This window comes from Chrysemys picta, chromosome 16 (genome assembly GCF_011386835.1).
Source record: "Chrysemys picta bellii isolate R12L10 chromosome 16, ASM1138683v2, whole genome shotgun sequence".
Classification (NCBI taxonomy): domain Eukaryota; kingdom Metazoa; phylum Chordata; order Testudines; family Emydidae; genus Chrysemys; species Chrysemys picta.
Genome location: NC_088806.1, coordinates 12058171 through 12077992, shown reverse-complemented (window position 1 = coordinate 12077992; position 19822 = coordinate 12058171). Strand labels below are relative to the sequence as shown.

General features: G+C 45.0%; 1 protein-coding gene across 4 annotated transcripts; it reads left to right on the top strand.

Annotated features, from left to right (window-relative positions):
* The first annotated feature begins 45 nt into the window (after positions 1 to 45).
* LOC103306856 (uncharacterized) lies at positions 46 to 18971 on the top strand. 4 transcript variants are annotated; one of them, XM_065570091.1, is made up of 7 exons: positions 46 to 462; positions 561 to 618; positions 747 to 812; positions 1438 to 1557; positions 1682 to 1867; positions 12926 to 13004; positions 18564 to 18971. In XM_065570091.1, the coding sequence occupies exons 1-6, from the start codon at positions 400 to 402 to the stop codon at positions 12979 to 12981; spliced, it is 549 nt and encodes a 182-aa protein (XP_065426163.1). In that variant the 5' UTR covers positions 46 to 399; the 3' UTR covers positions 12982 to 13004; positions 18564 to 18971. The 4 variants fall into 4 exon arrangements, with proteins under 4 accessions (XP_065426163.1, XP_065426161.1, XP_065426160.1 ...); XM_065570089.1 differs by lacking the exons at positions 12926 to 13004; positions 18564 to 18971 and adding an exon at positions 3310 to 11449; XM_065570088.1 differs by lacking the exons at positions 12926 to 13004; positions 18564 to 18971 and having other exon boundaries at positions 1682 to 11449.
* The last annotated feature ends 851 nt before the right edge of the window (positions 18972 to 19822 follow it).

The following is a 19822-nucleotide window of genomic DNA, read 5'->3' as shown; positions in this document are numbered from 1 at the left end:
ATGTCTGTTGTGGGAGGGGGGAAAATCCTAAAAATGTGCTTACAATAAAACAAACAAGGCTAGTTCAGACATGTGTCTGAGTACAATAGAGTTAATATGGAGATATACTTATCTCATAGAACTGCCTTCACTAGCAGGGCAAATATTGATTTTGCCCCAGAGCCCTAAGTGGCCCTCTCAAGGCTTGAACTCACAACCCTGGACTTAACAGGTCAATGCTTAAACCACTGAGCTATCCTTAGTCTGTTGAACTGAATGGGGTTTTAACCACACACACCCAGACAAAATGGTTTCACTACCCCAGATCACAAAAGGGAATGCTATGGGAGGGGTGATTAAATTAACCTGTTAGCAACTATGTTTGAAACAATGGGCTAAGAGGGTATAAAAACCTCAGGTATGCTGCAGTTTGTCCTTTTCAACAGAAAACTTTCTTGGATAGCTGCTGGACTGCAAAAAGAGGTAAGTCTTGCTGTCTTTAACTCTGAAACTATATATTATATAAGGCCACTCTTTGCCCATGCTGTCTTAGTAAATAATGGTGCCTATGTTTATTGCAGTGTGATCTGTTTAGCATGGAACCAGTAACTTTAAACTGCATTTCACCACCAGGCCAAGGTAAAAAACATTTTAACTATAGTTGTGCTTAATACTGTTGAATTAAAAAAAAAAAAAGTATTACACAGGCTGTAAAGGGATTTGGTGGTAATACTAACTAACATTTTTGCTTGTTCTTGAACCTGAAGGCCCAAGCACACATGAGGGGGAACAGAACAAGCGTGTGCCTGCAACACTTTATCCCATAGTGAAAGGTAACTTTATTTTTTATTTTTATTATTATTATTATTTTTTTTTGCAACAAACTTTTAAATGCATGTGGGTTTTTGAAAAGTATATGGCTGCAAACTTGGTTTGGTGTATTTTATAAAGCTGCTGTTGTGTGTGTGTGTGAGGGGCCTGTGCAAGGCATAGGTTTTTTTGTTTGTTTGTTTTTTTAAAGTACTTGGCACAGGGTTTTTTTTTTTACTGTGCATAATGTGATGGGTTTTTAAAATGGGGTGGATGCTACTAACTAAACCAAAGGCACATGGCTGTGGGGTCAAAACAACCATGTGGCTTTTAAAATGCATGTGGGGTTTTTGAAAAGCATATGGCTGCAAACTGTGGGTTTTAAACTGGTGGTATGTGTATTTTAAACTAACAAGGGTTTCTCTGCAAAATGGATTTTAAAAGCAGTTTTGGTTTTTATTCTGCAAAAATGAGATGTATTTAAAAACGTGTTTGTTGTACAGCCTGAAATGGATTATTTTGTTGTAAAGCTATGACTTTTTAAATAGAAAAACACCCTAATGAAGTAAGTGTGTGTGTGTGTGTGTGAGAGAGGTATGTTTACAAGACAGTTTCATGTGTTTTATAATAATATTGTTTGCTCCACAGTACAGTCAAAACATGAGAGATCCTTAGACCAGAGGGAAAACAAGCTGAAAAGAAAAACGAAAGAGACCACTGAAAAGGAAAATTCACCAGCATCAGTGACGGATGGATGGATGAAGCCCTGTAAATATATTTTGCTTATTGGTTTGGTTGTTCTGAGGTTTTGTATTTTAAGTAAATACATAGGTGTGGGTGAGAGAGGTGGTAAAGTTCAGTTTTTGTAAAATGTTGTTTTTCCCCGTCATAGGCCTGGGCAACTTTTCTGACAATGCTGTAGTCAGAGATACAAGGACATCTCCTCCAGAACTGCCAACGAACCAGGAATCTGCTTTGAGACCTTTAACAATGCAAAACAGCACAAGAGTGCAGCTGAAACATCTGGGCGGTCCAAACCTCATATACGTCAAACCCAAGGACAAAACAAAAGACTCTGGTAAACAACCATGCCACCACAACTCCAGTTTCTCAGTGGCCACCACCACACCAAGCCCTGAGGAAACTGTGAGCGAAAACACCCACATTCAAAAACCCAGAACACGCACTCTAGGGGTTCTGAATGTGCGCAAACCTGCAGCATGTACTCTAGGTGCTGCATTTAAAAAACCAAGGACTAAAAGCTTCTGCGATGCTGAGGTATTGCAATCACTCAACCAGCACTCTAGTTCCTCAGCGGCCACCACCACACCAAGCCCTGAGGAAACTGTGAGCGAAAATGCCCACATTCACAATCCTGGAGCATGCACTCTAGGGGTTGTGAATAAAAAACCAAGAACTGACAAACCATTCTCCCAAAACCATAAGCTTGTCCCAGCTCCCCCATATTCTAGTAGTTGGGAAGGGCTTGAGGCTTCCCTCAGAAAAGTGGTGGAGGATGTATCCTCGGGTAGTCTAAAAGAACGGGATTCTAGAAAGAAATGGGGAAAATATGATGCTTGGTTCAGAGCCATGATGAAAAACATAAGGGCTGGAAAGGGTGGCTCTGAGCAGGCATGACTAGTCGTGAAAAGGGGCCTGGGTAAAAGGGGCACCCTCCAGGGTACACATCAGCTCATTTGTAAACAAAAGGGGGGACAGCGTTTGGGGGATAAACAGATGGCTGCCAAAAAGTTCCAGGCCCAGGTTGTTGTAAAAAATTTAAAAAGGGCTAAAGAGGTAATGAGGGAAAAAAAACAAAGAGATGCCCCCTACTGGAGGCTCTCAAACTGGCTTGTCTGAAAATGGGGAGGCGGAATCCGACTGGTTTAGCAAATTCCCCAGAGGCCTCTCTAGACGGGTCCTGTTCTACTCCCAATGACCTCATGGAGGCGCCTCAGAGTCTGACTCTCAAATAGCATCTGATGTAGAAGATGCCGCTAATGATCCTGTAGAGGAACCCCCAAGTAACCCCAAAAATGCCGAGGTGTATATGGAGAGAGTGAGAAGTTGGCAACATGAAGTACCCAGATTTGGGGGGGTCGGTGTATTGTGAGGAATTTTGTTTTGTTAATCTTGAGCAAATAAATTCACTCAGCAGGTTGTTGAAGCCATACACCGGGGAATACAGTTAGTGCGCGATGACATTAATGGTAGAGTAGGCCCTGATGATTATGTTCCGTTACGTTTAGAGAGCCATAATTTAATTAACTCTGTTTTCAGTCAAAAGAACTAGGGATGAGCTGTCTGCTGAGGATTTCTTAAATCAGACCTCAAAACTGCTACAGAGCAATAGAGAGTTGCATCTCAATGGGACGTTGTGCCTTGTTGTGACAGTTGTAAAAAACAGGGGTTGGGGTGCTCGTAGAGTTTTAAATACTATCCTTAATAGTCAAATTATTCATAAAAAGAGACAGTGTTTAGTAGACCTGACTTACACCGGTACCAATTTGTGTTTTGCAGGTGGGCTCTTGGCCGTCATGTCCGATCGTAAACCTACGGACACTGAATTGTTAGCGGAGGCAAGAAAGTTACATGAGAAACTGGGGTGGTCAGATCAAAAAAAGGTTATGCTCAGCGATGTAGCAAAGTTTGAACAGCATTTAGGAGTTAACATACAGGTGGTGCTGTATACGGCGAAAGGCGGCTGGGGCTTTTTTAAAACGGGGGGCACAGTGTACCCCAAGACTTATTTTATCCTGCTGCACGATGAGCATTACTATGGGGTTCTGGATGTAAAAAAGTTGTTCGGAGCGAAAAATTATTGTGAGTTTTGCCACATGGTGTACAGCCACGACCACTCTTGCAGATATCATTGCCGCTTCTGCTTGAGCGTAACGTGCTCAGACAGCATGGGCGTGCAGCAGCGGTGTCCTAGCTGTAGACTGTATTGTCGGTCCAAAGAGTGTTTAGACAGACATATCGACTGCATCAAAAAACCAAGTTGAATGCCTGTCTAAAACTTTGTGTGAGAAGTGTCAGTCTTACGTGAACAAGCAGCATAGGTGTAAAGGGAGACGGTGTAAGCAGTGTCAGGGTTTGATCGTTGGTGATGTAGACGGTCACCTCTGTTTTATGGACAGCCTTAGCCCGAATCTTCAGAAAAGTATACTTTTTTTTATGATTTCAAATGCACGCAGGAGACTGGGGTGCACACTCCAATTACATTTTTGCTATGTCCCTAAAGCCAGAAAAATCCTGGGAATTTAAGGGCGATGAGTGTCTTTATGTGTTTGTGAAGTCCTTTATTGGCAAAGAGTTTCGGGACTACACGTTCCTAGCACATAATTCTAAAGGTTATGATGCATACTTTATTGTTAGACGTTTCCCAAGGAAAAGATGGGCCTAGAACTGATCACTCAGGGTAGTAAACTAATGTGCGTGGAAGTTAAGGCCCTGGGCATTCGTTTTATAGACTCTTTAAACTTCTTGCCCATGAAGCTTAGCAAGCTACCGCAGGCGATGGGGTTTGAAGGGTGCAAAGGGTATTTTCCACACTTTTTAACACGTTAGAAAATCAAAATTACGTGGGGCCTATGCCCGGTATGGAGCACTATGGTGTAGAAAGCATGATGCCCAGAGAAAAAGCAGAGTTTCTCGACTGGTATCAGGACCACAGCTCTGAGGCATTTGACTTGCAGAAAGAGCTCGCGTATTACTGTCAGCAGGATGTAAAAATTTTGAGACAGGCCTGTATCCTATACAGAAAAGAGAAGGGAGATGTAGTAGAGAGAGAACCTGGTAAATTCACTGAGATAAAACTGTGTATAGATCCATTCCGGTACATAACACTGGCATCTGTCTGCATGGCTATGTACAGGTTTGTTTTTGGAGCCTAACACGGTAGCTCTTCTCCCTCCAGACAACTATCACAGGCAGAAAAAGAGATATTAGACCCCATCTATTCAATGGCTGTTGTATCTCTCACAAAGAAAATATACAAATACGGCACGCTTTACAGGGTGGGGAACTACAGGTAGGCCCCTACTCTTTAGACTGTTATGCCGATGTTGATGGGGTACGCACAGCCTTTGAGTTTAACGGGTGTTTTTTCCACAGCTGAGTCACCTGTTATTGTGAAAAAGCACAAAATCCTATGACGGGGACATCTTTTGGGTTTCTTTATTACAAGACGCAGCTCAAGACCGACTATCTGAAATGACTTGGTTTTGTAGTGAGGACTCTTTGGGAGCACGAGTGGGAGGTGATGAAAGAAACAGACAGGGAGCTTGCAGACTTTTAAAACCGAGCCCAGTTACCCCAGCCTCTTGTGCCTAGGGATGCTCTTTTTGGGGGGAGGACAAACGCTATCTGCCTATATTACAAGCCTAAATGCGGGGAAGAAATCCACTATTCTGATTTTACTAGCCTGTACCCTTTCGTAAACAAAACCAAAGAATACCCTATCGGACACCCCGATATAGTCTATGACAAATTTGGGCCCCTTGCAAATTATTTTGGAATTGCAAAAGTTAAAGTGTACCCCCCACGAGGCCTCTTTTTCCCATTGTTACCTGTCAGAGTGGATGGCAAGCTTATGTTCCTGCTATGCCGAACCTGTGCGGAAACCGAGCAGCGGGAGACATGCACCCATACTGACGAGGACCGGGCCATCCTGGGGTCTTGGTGCACGGTGGAATTGAACGCAGCCATAGCGAAGGGGTACGCGGTGGCTAAGATCTATGAAATCTGGCATTTTAATGAAAAATCTGATAAACTCTTTTCAGAGTACATAAAATTACACCTCCGTCAGAAACAAGAGGCTTCAGGGTACCCCAGTTGGTGCACAGACGAGGAAAAACAAAATAAGTACGTTAGCGATTTCTACCAAAAAGAAGGCGTGCATTTACGCCAACACGAGATCAGATCAAACCCTGCTAAATGCCAAATCGCTAAACTGTTTTTAAATTCTCTGTGGGGTAAATTCGGCCAAAGATCCAACCTACCCAACACCAGCAGCGTGAGAGACCCTGATGAACTCTTGCAGTACCTGTTCTCCCCCGATTATGAGGTTTCATCCTGCGAGTTTATCGATAATGAAACAGTGTGCGTGTCATGGAAGCACACAAAAGAACGGTACTCTGTCTCTGGCAATACCAATGTTTTCATAGCCTGTTTCACCACCGCTTATGCCCACTTAGAATTATACAGCCTCCTAGACGGTTTGCAAGAGCGGTGCCTGTACCACGACACTGACTCAGTGATATTTGTGAAAAGGGAGGGTGACTGGAATCCCCCTCTAGGGGATTATTTAGGGGACCTCACGAGCGAGATCCCGCCAGATCAACCCATCACCGAGTTTGTGTCGGCAGGCCCGAAAACCTATGGGTATAAGCTGTCAGGTGGAAAGGCCTGTATGAAAGTCAAAGGTATTACCCTAAACGTAGCAAACTGCGAAAAGATCAACTTCGACCGTTTGAAAGATCTAGTCTTGGACTATTGCACAGGTCTGCAAGAAAACACCTCAAAAAAGATAGAGGTACAGCAGCCCTCTATCGTAAGAAACAAAAACCAGTGGCAAATAGAGACAAAAACCCTTAAAAAGACACAAAAAGTGGTTTACAACAAGAGGGTCCTAGGAGAAGGTTTTAAAACCCTGCCCTACGGTTTTTGAAAAAAGAAAAAATGGATACGAGGTGGAAACACCCCTTTTCTGCAATTCTCGCGGGACCTAGCAACTGCGGGAAAAGTTACTTTATAAAAAACGTGTTGGATAATGCCAAACACACACTGTCTGTTATGCCTGAGAATATCGTGTGGCGTTACAGTTGTTGGCAACCTCTGTATAAAGAACTGCTTTGTAAATATCCCTTTATCAATTTTGTGGAGGGTCTGCCTGATGCTTTTGACGATGAAAGTTTGTTTCCTACTAATAAAGTAAATATGATTATCATAGACTATCTGATGAACTGGGCTTGTGAAAGCGATGAAATCGAGAAAGCCTTTACCAAGTACGTGCATCACAGAAACCTGAGCATTATGTATATAGTTCAAAACGTATTTTGTCAGGGGAAAAAAGAGTCGCACGATTAACCTAAACACAAAGTACATGGTTCTGTTCAAAAACCCCAGGGATAAATTACAAATTGCTATGCTCGCTCAGCAAATGTACCCCGGCAAAGCTCAATTCTTTCTAGAAGCTTTTGAGAATGCTACCAAAAGACCTTATGGCTACCTGGTGGTGGATTTAAATGCTTCCACACCAGAAGCTTATAGACTAAGAACTGGTCTTTTCCCTCTAGACTGGCCGGCGGTTTATACTTTGAAAAGAACAACAGCTGGGTATAAAAAGAGAGGACTTATCAGCAGGCCCCTTTTTAACAGCCGGGGCTGCTGACCGAAAACATGTCTAGCTGCGTGAAGAGAAACCTGGGCCTTTTAAAATTACTTAGCAAATCGTCCCCACAGCAAAGGAGGGCTATACTGTGTTTGGCCTCTGACGATCTAGTAGCGGCCATCTCAGAAATAGCGCTCAATACCTTAAAAGGAAACGTACCTTTAACACAGAATCAAGTGCGTGTGCTGAAAAAGAAATGCACGCTTATAACAACTTTGTGTAATAAAAGGGTTTCACTTAAAAGAAAAAAAGCATGTGGTAAAGCAGTCTGGGGGGTTTATCAGACCTCTGTTAAGTTTTGCTATCCCTCTGATAACGGGACTTTTAACTAATCGATAATGGAGTATGCAGAAAAAATGTTCCTGGTGCCCAGCCACCAGTTGGAGCAATTAAGGGCTCCCCCTCAGGCAGAGGAAAATATCAGAACAACCGCAACTCGCTTACTGGATGCTGAAATGAAGTCTGTTCTTGAAAGAACTGACTTGGCTGAATATGAAAAGGCTAAACTTTACAGCGCCGTGCTTCAAAGGTACCTAATGTACGTGAAGCAGAGCAATGCAGATAAAGAAAAAATAAGTCTGTTTCTACCGGAACAGGAACAGTGTGACTGCCAAACCCCCAGAAACACCAAAGAACTCAGACTCTGTTGCTCAGGAGGTGTTGGATAACGTCAATAAGTGTTATAAGAAAAATGTAATAGTATTGCTAAATAAGCTGGGCCAGGATAAAAATCTCTCTTCATGGAACGATAAAGGGTCTTTTGTGTACAAAGGCTCTGTGGTTAATGGTTCTAACATGCTCGACTTAGTCAGGGCCGTCACCCAGACTCGCTCTGTTCCTAGCAGACATGTACCTAAAGGATGGGATGTGTTTATGAATGCCATGGCAGAACTGAACATACCATCTTCCGTCATGGGCAACGCGGCCAACAGAGATCTTTTGTAATGCCTCAAGGCCTCGACTGCTGACACCGCCGTGGATCGAGAAACCGTGACCCCTTTTTTGCCGTCTAAAAAACGAAAATTGGCTAAAAGAGCCGAATGGCTCAGTGTGTAACATTTTTCACATTCTAAATTTAAAAAAAAAATGGTAATGTTTTGCTTTAAATAAAACATTTCTATAATTTAAAAAAAAATCTGTGTACTTTTTCCTCATTTGGTTTAAAAAAAACAAAAAACACCAAACATCATTTGTCTTTAAACCTCCTCACCTGGGGTGCTTTATTGGGTAACATGGCTATGAAAATCATTGCAAGATACACATGTCTGGGCTTGTTGAAACATGGTTTGAGCAAGGCTAGGCATGCCCAAGAATTTAAATTTACTTTTTACAAAATTCATCCCCATCCGGTCGTTTTGCACTAAGTCGTTAGAATACAAATTTAAAATCCGCTCAAAAGATAAACCCTTGCTACGATGATGTAAGAAAAACACGCAGTGATAGCCGCAGGCGATGGAGCGGGGGTCTTGTAATTGTCTATTGTGAAACACCATGTCTGTGGCATTTTTGTTTAAAAATTTCATAATGATTTTAGGAAACAACACACTGTTCGGGGGGTGCCCATATGAGTCAAAAAACTCTCCACGGTTACGCTCCGCCAGATACAAGGCGAGCCAGTGTTCACGCGGTTGGTTGTGTGGATGCGTGTTCACCACCAAGCCTAGGGGCCTCTGAGACAGCTTGCCTCCTGGGAGCCAATCGCAAGGGAACACATCTAAGAAATTCTTTTTCATGTAAGGGTCCGTTGATAAGACACGTGAGAGCTGCACGGTGTCCATGTTCACATGTTGTCAAACAGAATGTTTCTCCTCTGATTTATTTCTATGACATTGTCAAAAACCCCATACACAATCATATTGACGGTAACCATTAAAGCCTTCCCAAAACGTATTTCTGCTCTCAGGTTCCCGGTTTTAATCAGGGAATAGTGATCAGTGCATTCCTGGTCGGGAGACAGGTCAAAGGCAAACAAGGTGTAACCCTGTGCAAACTCCTCACGGTCGATTAACAGAGAACGATCTTTCATGTGTTCACCAGCTGTCTGTACCAAATTCATGTATTCTCTCACGCAGCGTCCTGCCTCGAAGTCCGGTTGCAGAGGCTTGGTCGGTATCTGTTCACCATCCACATACAAGGCCACAAAATTAATATCGTAATGTTTAAAATTAAAGGGATTTTTAGCATAATTTCCGCTAAAGGCATCGTTATCCACACCCAAAATGCTTGTCCTAGGGTTTAAGTGTCCCAAGAACAGGTTTTCCTGGTTACTGACCCTGCTGCCCGTGGGGATGCTAAACACTTTCATTCCCGCATGGTCCACGGGGTATTTAGCATTAGCGGTAAGCAGGGCCTCCGCGTGCCCCAGACGGACTCCCGGGGCCACCCGTACTTTCTTCACAAAAAGGGACGCTGATACAATGCGCAGTTTAAAGCCTTCAGCTGCACTGCCCATTAAACAGAAAGCGTCTTTACTGCGTGTCAGTTTAATTTTCACATCCACTCCGTTTAACAAGTTTTTCTTGAAAAAACAGGTCTCTGTGTAAATGGCCCAGCAGCTCTACCGTTCTGCTCTTGGCTGTCAGCTTTGCACGCCTCACAAACCCTAGATTCCCTCCCTCCAACTCTGTTTCTTCATGTTGTCCAGCAGTGTCTTTGTAAAACAGGCCGGCGGAAAATTGCGTGGCGAGGGTGTCGTCGCTGTAATTGAGCACCGATTCTATAAAGGTTCTGTAAGGGTAGCAGTTGTTGCTTTGGCTTATGAGGCGGTCTCCCAGTGTGACATCCAACTGACTGAAAATAGAGGCCACGGGGTAATTCACCAGACCCACTTTGGTGTCCACGGCGAGTTCAGTTCCGTCTCCTTTTACAAACTTGCAACACAGGTACAGCAGCGTGTTGTTTAAATCCATATAATCTATGCCATTCCCTGCTATAAAAAAGTCAATGGGGGCAGACTCCGTAATGGCCGATAGAGGCGGCACCTCGATGTAGATGCTTTTCTCGATGCTGGTCTGTGTAGGGGCTATTTGAAACAAGTCTAGTTCGGATTTGGTGAACTCTTCAGACCCGCAGTGAACAAAAGCCATGTTGATTAAAATATGTCTCTTTTACCAGGCAGAGCGCGTCTCCTCTTTCGCCCAGGCTTCCTCTTGGACTTTTGCTTATGGCCGGCCCTGCGTGTCAAAGCCCTTCTTTAAAAGGGTTTCGGGGGACCTGTGCGTCGCGGGTATGATGTATTTCTCTTTCTCTTCCTCCTTTTAATGTACATCAGCCCCGATCCTTCCTGTGAAGCTGTATTCCCCACCTTCTCCAGAACAGCACGGGAGACATGACCTACCACATCTTTAGCTATGTTTTGAGCAGCGGTTTTTACGTGGGGTTTAATAATCTCTAGCCCCCTTCTCAAAAGCGGTACGGCTTTGCGAAAGAGGCTACGAAATATTCCACCCACACCCGCCCCGTACATCACGGAGGCCTCATGATATCCAGGAAGGGCGTATCCAGCCTGGGCTTTGTAATAGTTTCTGTAGATGGTGGGGTCGCCATAATTTTTTGGGATCGTCATAATAGGGTTTTGCTTTTTTAGGAACCTCGCTCTCTCCGCGGCCGCAAATGCAGCTTGACGATCACCTTGCCAAAGTGAAATGAGACATGTCTGTTCTGATCTGTCTTTATTTCAATGGTGATGGTGTCGATGTGGTGTTTACTGACAGGGACGTAATGAGGTTTGTCGTAGGTGATGGTAACAAACTCGTTGTTCCTTCCTTGGACAGGGACGCAGCGTAACAGGGGAACAGAAAAGTCCCCCACAAACTGGTGTTCTATGATATCCGTGTATACATACAAGGAGTTAAAACCTCCTGTGATGTCTGCCGAGAAGGGGAATTTTTGGACGTTGCGTTTGTGGCCCAAACCCAGAATGTTAGCTAGCTCCCCGTCAGTAGAAAACACGTACATAAAATCGGTAGATTTAAGTCTCACTTTTCTACCCACAGGGTCGTAGTTCATGACCACCTCAGGCGGTCCGGGATGACGAGCCATGTTGCTGTTCATATGCTCCAGTAATTCGGGTATGGTCGAGTAATAACTTCGTCGTAGCATGAAATTCCATGTTGTAGCTCCAAAGGTGATTTCGGAAGGGGTGTCTTCGTTGATAGTATTCCAGTTGTGCGGGTATTGTATTTCCACTAACCCCACCTCCCAGGCACCCAGGAGATCCAAGGGCTTAATTAGCCGTATTGTAAAGTTTGAGATGGTGTTTTGGGGAAAAACTGCAGAGCTGGCATTGCTGGGCAAAGTAATGTAAAACCCGCCGTCACTCATTTTACTCTCTCTCTCTCTCTCTCTCTCTCTCTCTGTCCTTGCAGAAGGAATCTTTTTTTGTTTATTTGTTTGTTCGTGTCTAGATGTCACAGAGTTGAGAAGCTTCCACCCAGCTGTTAAACTTATCAGGCCACCCCAACCATTTCACCAGTAGCTGCTTTTTTCTCCCTTTTCCTTTCTCTGCTAGAACTTTTTCAATCCTGTAAATCCTGTCTCGTTTGGGGTTTACTTTTTGTAATTCTTCAGGGTAAAAAGATCCAGTAACTGCCTCACCCTCGTAATCTTTTAAGCGGTATACAGGTCTCTGGCCCCTGGTTAAGGCTTCATCCACTATGAATATCTCATCAGTAAACGTCTGTTCATAACCTTTTTCAAAAGCGCCTTTGGTTTTAGATAGTCTCATGTGGTCACCTTTTCTAAAAGGGGCAACAACCGGTTTTATTTTAAAACGATCTCCGTAAACCGTTTTCCATACCTTCAGAGAATTCGAAGGGTTAACATCAATGGATCTGGTACGTATAGTTCTGTGAAAGCTCTGGTTGTAACTCTTTATAAAGTCAGGTAAGACGTCAATGTAGCGAAAGGTGTTATGGGCTGTAAAATATCTCCACATCCTAGTTTTTAAAGTTCTGTTAAATCGCTCCACAACCCCTGATTTGACTTCATTATTGGTAAGAAAATGGTGAACTCCATGCCACTTTAACAATCCACTTAAAGGTTTGTTTAAAAATTCTTTCCCCCGATCGGTTTGTAATTTTTGAGGCACGCGACCTTCACTGAAAATAGCTTTAAAGGCCTTGGATACCTCACCACTCGTCTTGTGTTTTAGGCCTAAGGCCCAGGCATATTTGGATAGAATGTCTATCACTGTTAAGATGTACTTAAAACCGCTGTTGTGTTTGGAGAACTGGTGCATATCCACCAAATCTGCCTGCCACTGCGCATCCACCTCTGAAACAATGGTCTGGTTTCTTTTAAAACTTATTCGAGCCGGTTTGTGTAAAGTGTAAGGCATCCTGGTCTGAAAGCCATGCTGTTACCTGTCTTCTGTTTAAAGTTTTACTATGCTTTCTGGCCGCTTGAAAAAGAGGGTTGACCCCACCGAAGCTCCCAACTTCCCCGGGGGCGTAATATATTTTCTTTAACAGAGCCGTCTGTGTAGACATGACTGTTACTGGTACCGTCTTTTACTACCATGAGTATGAAAGGGAACACATTCATATTGACACATTTAAATAAGTTTTATTAATCGCCTGGTTTAACACGACCTTTTACAGCCACCTGTAAAAATGGATGCCATGACCCCTACCATAAGGGAGTCTCAGATGATTCATTCTTCCATTTTGTCCTTTTCAGCTTGAGATCTGTCTCTCAGACATGAGCAAAAGCAGCTGACGCACGATATGTTTACTCCCACAGGGCTTCCAATGTGTAAGTTCTTAAAGGCCTCGAAAAAGGCATCGTCGACCTGTTGAGAGATTTTCAGAAAAGAAACCACGTAAGCACCCCCACTGCTTGTTTTTTTAATTTACGCAACCCCCGGTTCCTACCCCATTACCCACCCCTCCTTGACCGCCGCTTCTTAATCATTCATTTTACCTGAGCGCCATCTTTTCCGTTCGCTTTGTCCGCTGGTGCCTCCCCCGAGCCGTAATCGCTTTCCACCTCTGAGGGGGTGGACAAAGAGAGGCCGTCATGTTCATCGGGCTGTCTCATGAGGGTTTTGGGGTCGGGTTCCGACGTATCCATCAATGGCTGGGTCAAAGGGTCCTCCTCGGAACTGTCGCTGATGTAACGCCTGCTCCACACAAGGTCAAGGGTGGTTGGGCCTAAAACAAAGTCCGAAGTTCTCACGGGGGTGGTGAAGGAATCCATGTTTCCTCTCAGCAGCCTTTCCGCGCTTTCGAAAAAATGTGTCCTTGGTAAGAGATGGCCGCCTCCTCTGTCTGGCGCTGGGACTTATGGGGTAATGGTGCTGCACTCTGATTGGCAGAGGGCCTTGGGAGGAGTTCTTAGAGGGGTCAAACGACCCACCTCCGGAAGGGTCACCCCTGCCCCGGAAGTCACCCTGATTGGTCAAAATCTCCTCTCGGGGCAGTCCTATCAGGACGAAACCCCTCCTGATTGGTAGAGGGTGGTGGTGGGAGTTCTTAGAGGGGTCACATGACACACCTTGCTTCCGGTCAGGTGGCACCTTGACCCCAGAAGTAATACCCCCATGGGGTGGGACTTCCGGTGACAGGTGGGAGGAACCAAGGGGTCAAGGGGCGGGGCTTAAGTGGTCAAGGGGCGGGGTTAGGGTTTGATTGACGGTAGTGCCCTTACACTACTCATGTTCCCAAGCTTTGCTGTCTTTCTCAAATCCTGGCATAAGGGTGACACTTACAGCTGCTTGTAATCACGCCTGGCAGGAAGGAGACCGCTATGTGCATTCCCTGGGGAGACAGGGGGATCTGGGAGACCCTGGACACTGGGGGATATATACCCAGAGCTCAGGAGCAATCTACTCAGGAGTGATGCAGTAGAAAAGAGCTGGGCACTGCTTTCCCCACATTTCTCCTTATCCCCTTTCAGTCTCTTCACTCTCCCTTTCTTCCCCCTTCCCTAACCCTCTGGCAGGGAGACTTGGTCACTTCCCTGCTCCCGGGGGCGCTCACTCTCCCATAGCTGGACTGACCCCTCCGAGTGCTAATAGGAGAGAGAGCCTGGGTGTGGGTCAGTCTCTGCAGCGGCTCTGGGACACACAGAGGCAGGAGGAGGAGCAGAGATGGGGGTGCTGTAGGAGACTTGATTCAGTGATATTGGAGCATAAGCTTTCGTGGGTGAATACCCACTTTGTGAGATGATGAAGTGGGCATTCACCCATGAAAGCTTATGCTCCAATCCGTCTGTTAGTCTATAAGGTGCCACAGGACTCTCTGTCGCTTTTTACAGATCCAGACTAACACGGCTACCCCTCTGATACTTCATTCAGTGAAATCCTTTACAGAACCAAAGAATCCCCTTATCAGTGCATCTGGCTGCATAAAGTCTCACAGCAATTCACCAACTTGTCTTATCTGCTGCTGGGATTCCCTGAATTACTTTTATCACTTCATCATTTAGCTTTGTTATTGTGCAGATGAAGGTCATTGTGCTATTTAATTTATATTTTACCAACAAGTCCTCCTTGAAAATATGCAGCAGTAAGAAATTGCTAGTTTTAGCAATTACATCTGTGTTTCTGGTATTGCACTTGCTCTGTTTTTTTACTGTGATTTCTAATTTGGAATTTTTAATTCAAACTTTTTCTTCTTATTTTTAGAGCAGATGTTGATTCTGCTGGATCATCTGACTTCCAGCCTGACTGAATTTCTGGGCTGGTCTCAAAAATTTTTTTTTGTTCAATCCACAAATGGTGTTTCCCTTTTGCAACTGCTATTTTGCCTCTCAATCCAGCCCTTAATTTTTTTTGGCATGCCATTACTTGAGTGTAGAACTTGATTCACAAATATTGCATAAAGGCTGTATACTCTCTCATGTAACATCCTTGTCAAAGGCAAAAACTGATTGTAATTTTTGCTGAACATTAGAACTGCTGTAGTGGGTCAGACGAATAGTCCGTCTAGTTCAGGATCCTGTCTTCTGACAGGGGCCAGTGCCAGGTGCTTCTGAGGGAATGAACAAAACAGGTGATCACTGAGTGACCCATCCTGGCAGTCAGAGGTTTAGGGACACCCAGAGCATGGGGATGGATTCCTGGTTCTCTTGGCTAATATCTGATGCACCTAGCCTGAGGGACTGATCTAATTCTTTGTTAAACCCATTTATAGTTTTGGCCTTCAAAACATAATGAGCACACATCTACAACCCCAAGAGGGCTTGACAACCCCAAAAATTCTAAAAACATGAGTTATAGACCCTGAGGTCAAGAAACTTTAATTAATACATGATATTTTGGTCTTATGTGCCTCTTTGAGCCTGAGCCTTTAGGGCTTTGAGCAGGGGGTTGGACTAGATGAGCTCCTGAGGTCCCTTCCAAGCCTGATATTCTACGATATATTCTATGGTGCCATAAGGCATCTTCCACAAAAGCTGGAGCTAAACACCTGCATGAATCTTGGTCTACCCTCATACTTCTCTTGTTACCTCTCCCAAACCTTTCACATACCTTAGCCCATATCTACACTACAAGCCTTTGTTAACTCAAGTTATGTCAGCCTAGTCTTGCTATGGGTACTGTGTCACTTCTGTGACTGACTTGTGCTCTTGTAATAAATAAAATAGAACTGTAGTGGGGATAAATTACACCAGAATGCGAACCCTACAGAAATTAAAAATTTAAATTATCCTCCACGTGTCCCACTAAAATGAATCCAACCCACAGGTCACTTGGGCAGAAGTATCAATGTCAGGATGCTACATTTTGAACACAGCAAATTAAGCTGCAAAATAAATGATGTTTAAGTGACCTCACCCTATTTTTTACAATCCTATATTAAGAGGCAATTTTTATATTTGGAAGCTGAAGACTTTATGCTTCCATCCCCCACCACTATCACATTTTAGCAAATTAGGACAAGTCATCAAATAAGAACAAGCGTAGGTATCAGTAACTACTATTGGTATCAATTTGCTACCTCTGTACCAAAAGGTGGGAAAGGTGAGAAGTACCAAATTAGGACAAGTTAGCAAATACGAACAACCATAGGTATCAGTAGCTGCTACTGGTAGCAAATTACAGCAGATCACAGTTTTTTACGATCTGTTACATATGAGTAACTGCCAGACGTAGCAAATTCCTACAGGTAGCAGTTTCTCGCACCACACCTGCACAGCTCTGCTCCCGGGCTCTTCAGCTCCTGCTCTCTCCTTATCTCGGCCCTACTCTGGCCCAGGTAGTTCCAGCTCACATGGAGAATGGGACCCCCTGGCCTGGCGACTCCCTCATTAGACTGTCTCTCAGGGTGAGCTGGAGCTTTGGCCTCTCCCCATTGCCCCTGGGGACTGTCAGTCTCAGGGTCCTGATTTCCCATTGACCCTTCCCCTTCGTTTTGGTACTGGGAACTAGCCAACCAAAAAACCCCACTAGCCAACAATCCCCTTACACAAACCAGCCCCGTGAGGGTCACAGATGTCCAGAGAAAACAGCACAAGATGGCTCCGTGGTGTAACGGTCAGCACTCGGGACTCTGAATCCACTTCTTTGGAAAAGGCAGACACTGTGTTTCTCAGGTCATCTACTGAGGGGACGGAGACACTCTGGGCACAAGAAGTCGAGTCCCCAGTGAGGTGTGAGACTTAATTCTATGGAGCCAGGTGCTGGACTTTGGCAGGGAGGCTCAGGCATGGGGAATCGGGGTGCAGCGGAAGGGCCAGCTGTCTAGGTGTGGAGATTTAGTCGCACTGAGGCCCAGGAGGGAAGAGAAGGAGGAACCCTGCTGATGGGCAGTGGCTGTGGAGAAAAAGAGGAAGGGTTCCTGGGACTTTCCCCCCTCTCTTTTACCTGCCTGCTTGCTGTTGTGGTGGAAGGGGACAGATGCTCCCAGGAAGCCTGTTTTGTTAGTTCCCTCTGGGGCACCTGGCACTGGCCACTGTCAGAGGACAGGTACTGGGCTAGATGGACCTTTGCTCTGACCAGTCTGGCAGTTCTTATGGGGTTTGCCAAGGTCACCTATGGATCTTCTCTTTGTGTCTCTGAATGCTCTATGGGGCTGCATAAGCTGCAGCAAGTTTCTGGTCTTGGGTTTGAGCTTGAAAAACAGGGATTATAGGCGAGTCAGGGATCAAAGGGTCTCACGCCTGACAGCCAGCAGATGTGCAGGTCACGGGCAACGAGCCCAGGACAACTGATAAATGTGGTGAATGAATGAGTCCAAACTAGAAGGTTTCTTGTTGGCCTCAAAAGGTCGTTGCTCAAAGGGAGCCGTCTGGTGTGATGAAAAGAGTGACCCATGTATGGACTCGACTAGCTTGGGGAGTCCTTGCACTGGGGGAGATGGGGAAGTTAATATGTGGTTGGGAGAATTCCAGATCCATAAAATCTCACCCCTGGGTTTGTAATGTCAGGCTGCAGCAAACAAGTCCCTCTATGTGTGAGGAGGAGGGGCTGTGATGGGGAGGGTCCATTGGAATGTCAGTGTGAGGGGCTGTGAGGCAGGGTCCATGGGGGTGTCAGTGTGAGGGGAGGGGCTATGAGGGGGAGGGCTATGGAATGTCTCTGTGAGGGGGAGGGGCTGTGAGCATAGAGTCACCTCCAGGCAGCAGGAGTCCCCTGATATGGGGGTTTACTGCCCCCTCTCCCCAGGTATTTTGGGGGGCCCTAGGGCCCAGCATGGAGCTGCTGTCCCTGCAGGGTCCCTGGGAGTCACAAAGGGGTGATGTGAGGTTACTGCCCCGTCTGTGCTGGGATGGGGGCCTGGAGCCCTGGGAACAACACAGGGGCCCCCACAAAGTTAAGTTGCTTCGAATTCAGCCCCGGCTAGTCGGGCTCAGATTTCAGTTTTCTGCCCCAAGCCCTAACGCCGGCCCTGCTTTCTGGGTTATTTTGTTGCCCCCACAAAAAAATCTGTTCGCTGCCCCTTCAACTTGGGACCCCTGGTTGAGAACCACTGCCTGGGAACTCTGTTTAGACATAGGGAGCAAAGCTGCTGCCTTTCCTGATGGCTGAACACAGGCCCTGAGAGTGGGATATCCAGGCACGGCCAGTGACACCAGAAGAGCTCCCCGAGCAGCTGCCTGGCCTCAGGGACGGTCTGAGCCTGCAGGGCCCCTGGGGGACAATGAAGCAGCTGGGTCAGGCTGGGCACCTTGATTCCCAGAGAACGGCCCTGGCTCCCTGCTCAGCAGCAAAGAATAATTTCTCCCCCGTTCCCCCAATAAATCAGCCTGGAGCTAAGTGCAGTGCTTGGGAGTTCTCCTTTCATTCCTGCTGGGGAATGTAGGGGTCCGGAGGGTGTTTCTAGGAGAGCATTTGGGACTCAACTGGGGGAACCAGCCTTTCATTACAGAACACTCAAGTTCTGACGACATCTTTATTTACAATTTTTTATAATGTGATATAATCCTTCAATCCTAGTGTCACCATCGATAACATGGCTTGGTCAGCCTGGTGAGATACCAAGGGTAAAACTAACCAGCTCTTCAAATCCAAGAGAGTGGAGATCAATCACCTGTCAGAGTCAATGTGGGGTCATCAATAGGCAGACGGCGGGCCAAATCGCTTTTCAATGGACCCCAACATCTATTTATTTACTTCTTATTAGCATTATTGTTATCTTTTTTTTATTTTCTTCTTTGGAGTCTGGACTTCGACTAGACCTTGACCAAGAATTTTGGACCTTGACAAAAAAGAATGGCTTACCCCTAAGAATGGGGTTATGTTACCTTCTTTATGTCCTTGTGACAAACTGGGACTATTCTTGTTGCTTTGTATTGAAACAGTTAACGTGGATTGGAAATAAAACTTCTCTGCCTTCCCTTTTAACAGATGCTCTCTGTAACCTGTTGGGTATTTCTTTCTATGCTTAGCTGTAAATAAACTTTGTGAAGATGTAGACGTGTATCTGTCAGATTCTATGTTATGAGTTGCCCCTCAATTGCAGCTGTTGTTTGTTTGCAGTTTTAGTATGTGACAGAAATTAGGAGGTTGAGCAAGGGAGTGCAGGTACAGATATCTAATAACTGTATACACTTTCTTCCTTGCTAAGTAGGTTTTGGAGCAATGGCACTCTGGCTTTAACATCTGAAGAACTGATGAAGATATTGAACAATTGCAAAGAATCTAAATAATTAAATACTAGTAATCCACCAATGCATGTAACAAAATTTGTACTAAGTAATGGTTAATATTTTCATCAAAACTGCTTAAAGGTTACAATTTGAGCAGTGTTATTTAAGACTTGGAGACCTTGTGCTCATCAGTTGTGAGAAGGCTGGTTCTATCTGTTATGCTCACCCTTGTATGTCTGTGCCTTGTTTTTAAATTGCCATCTTTTCCCCAGGGCAATTATCATGATTGTTATGTGATCAAACACAGGAAGACAGGCATGCGGGATTTGAGGACGCATGTGTGGCTCAAGCTATAGGTTGAATAGATGGCTGTATTTAGGATTACTGGATATGTTGTAAGTAGTGTGGTTTTCTATATTTTATTCAGGCTCTCAACACAGCTTTCTTTGCCCTTTGGAAACCACACACCAGCAAGGAAAAGACTGTCATGGTTGTGAAATTAAATTTAATTGACTCTCTTGATTTAGCAGGCATAGGGGTGTCTGGCTTCCTTGAAGACTGGACTTGCAAGTGATACCTTTTTGTGTTATAGCTACAGACCATTCA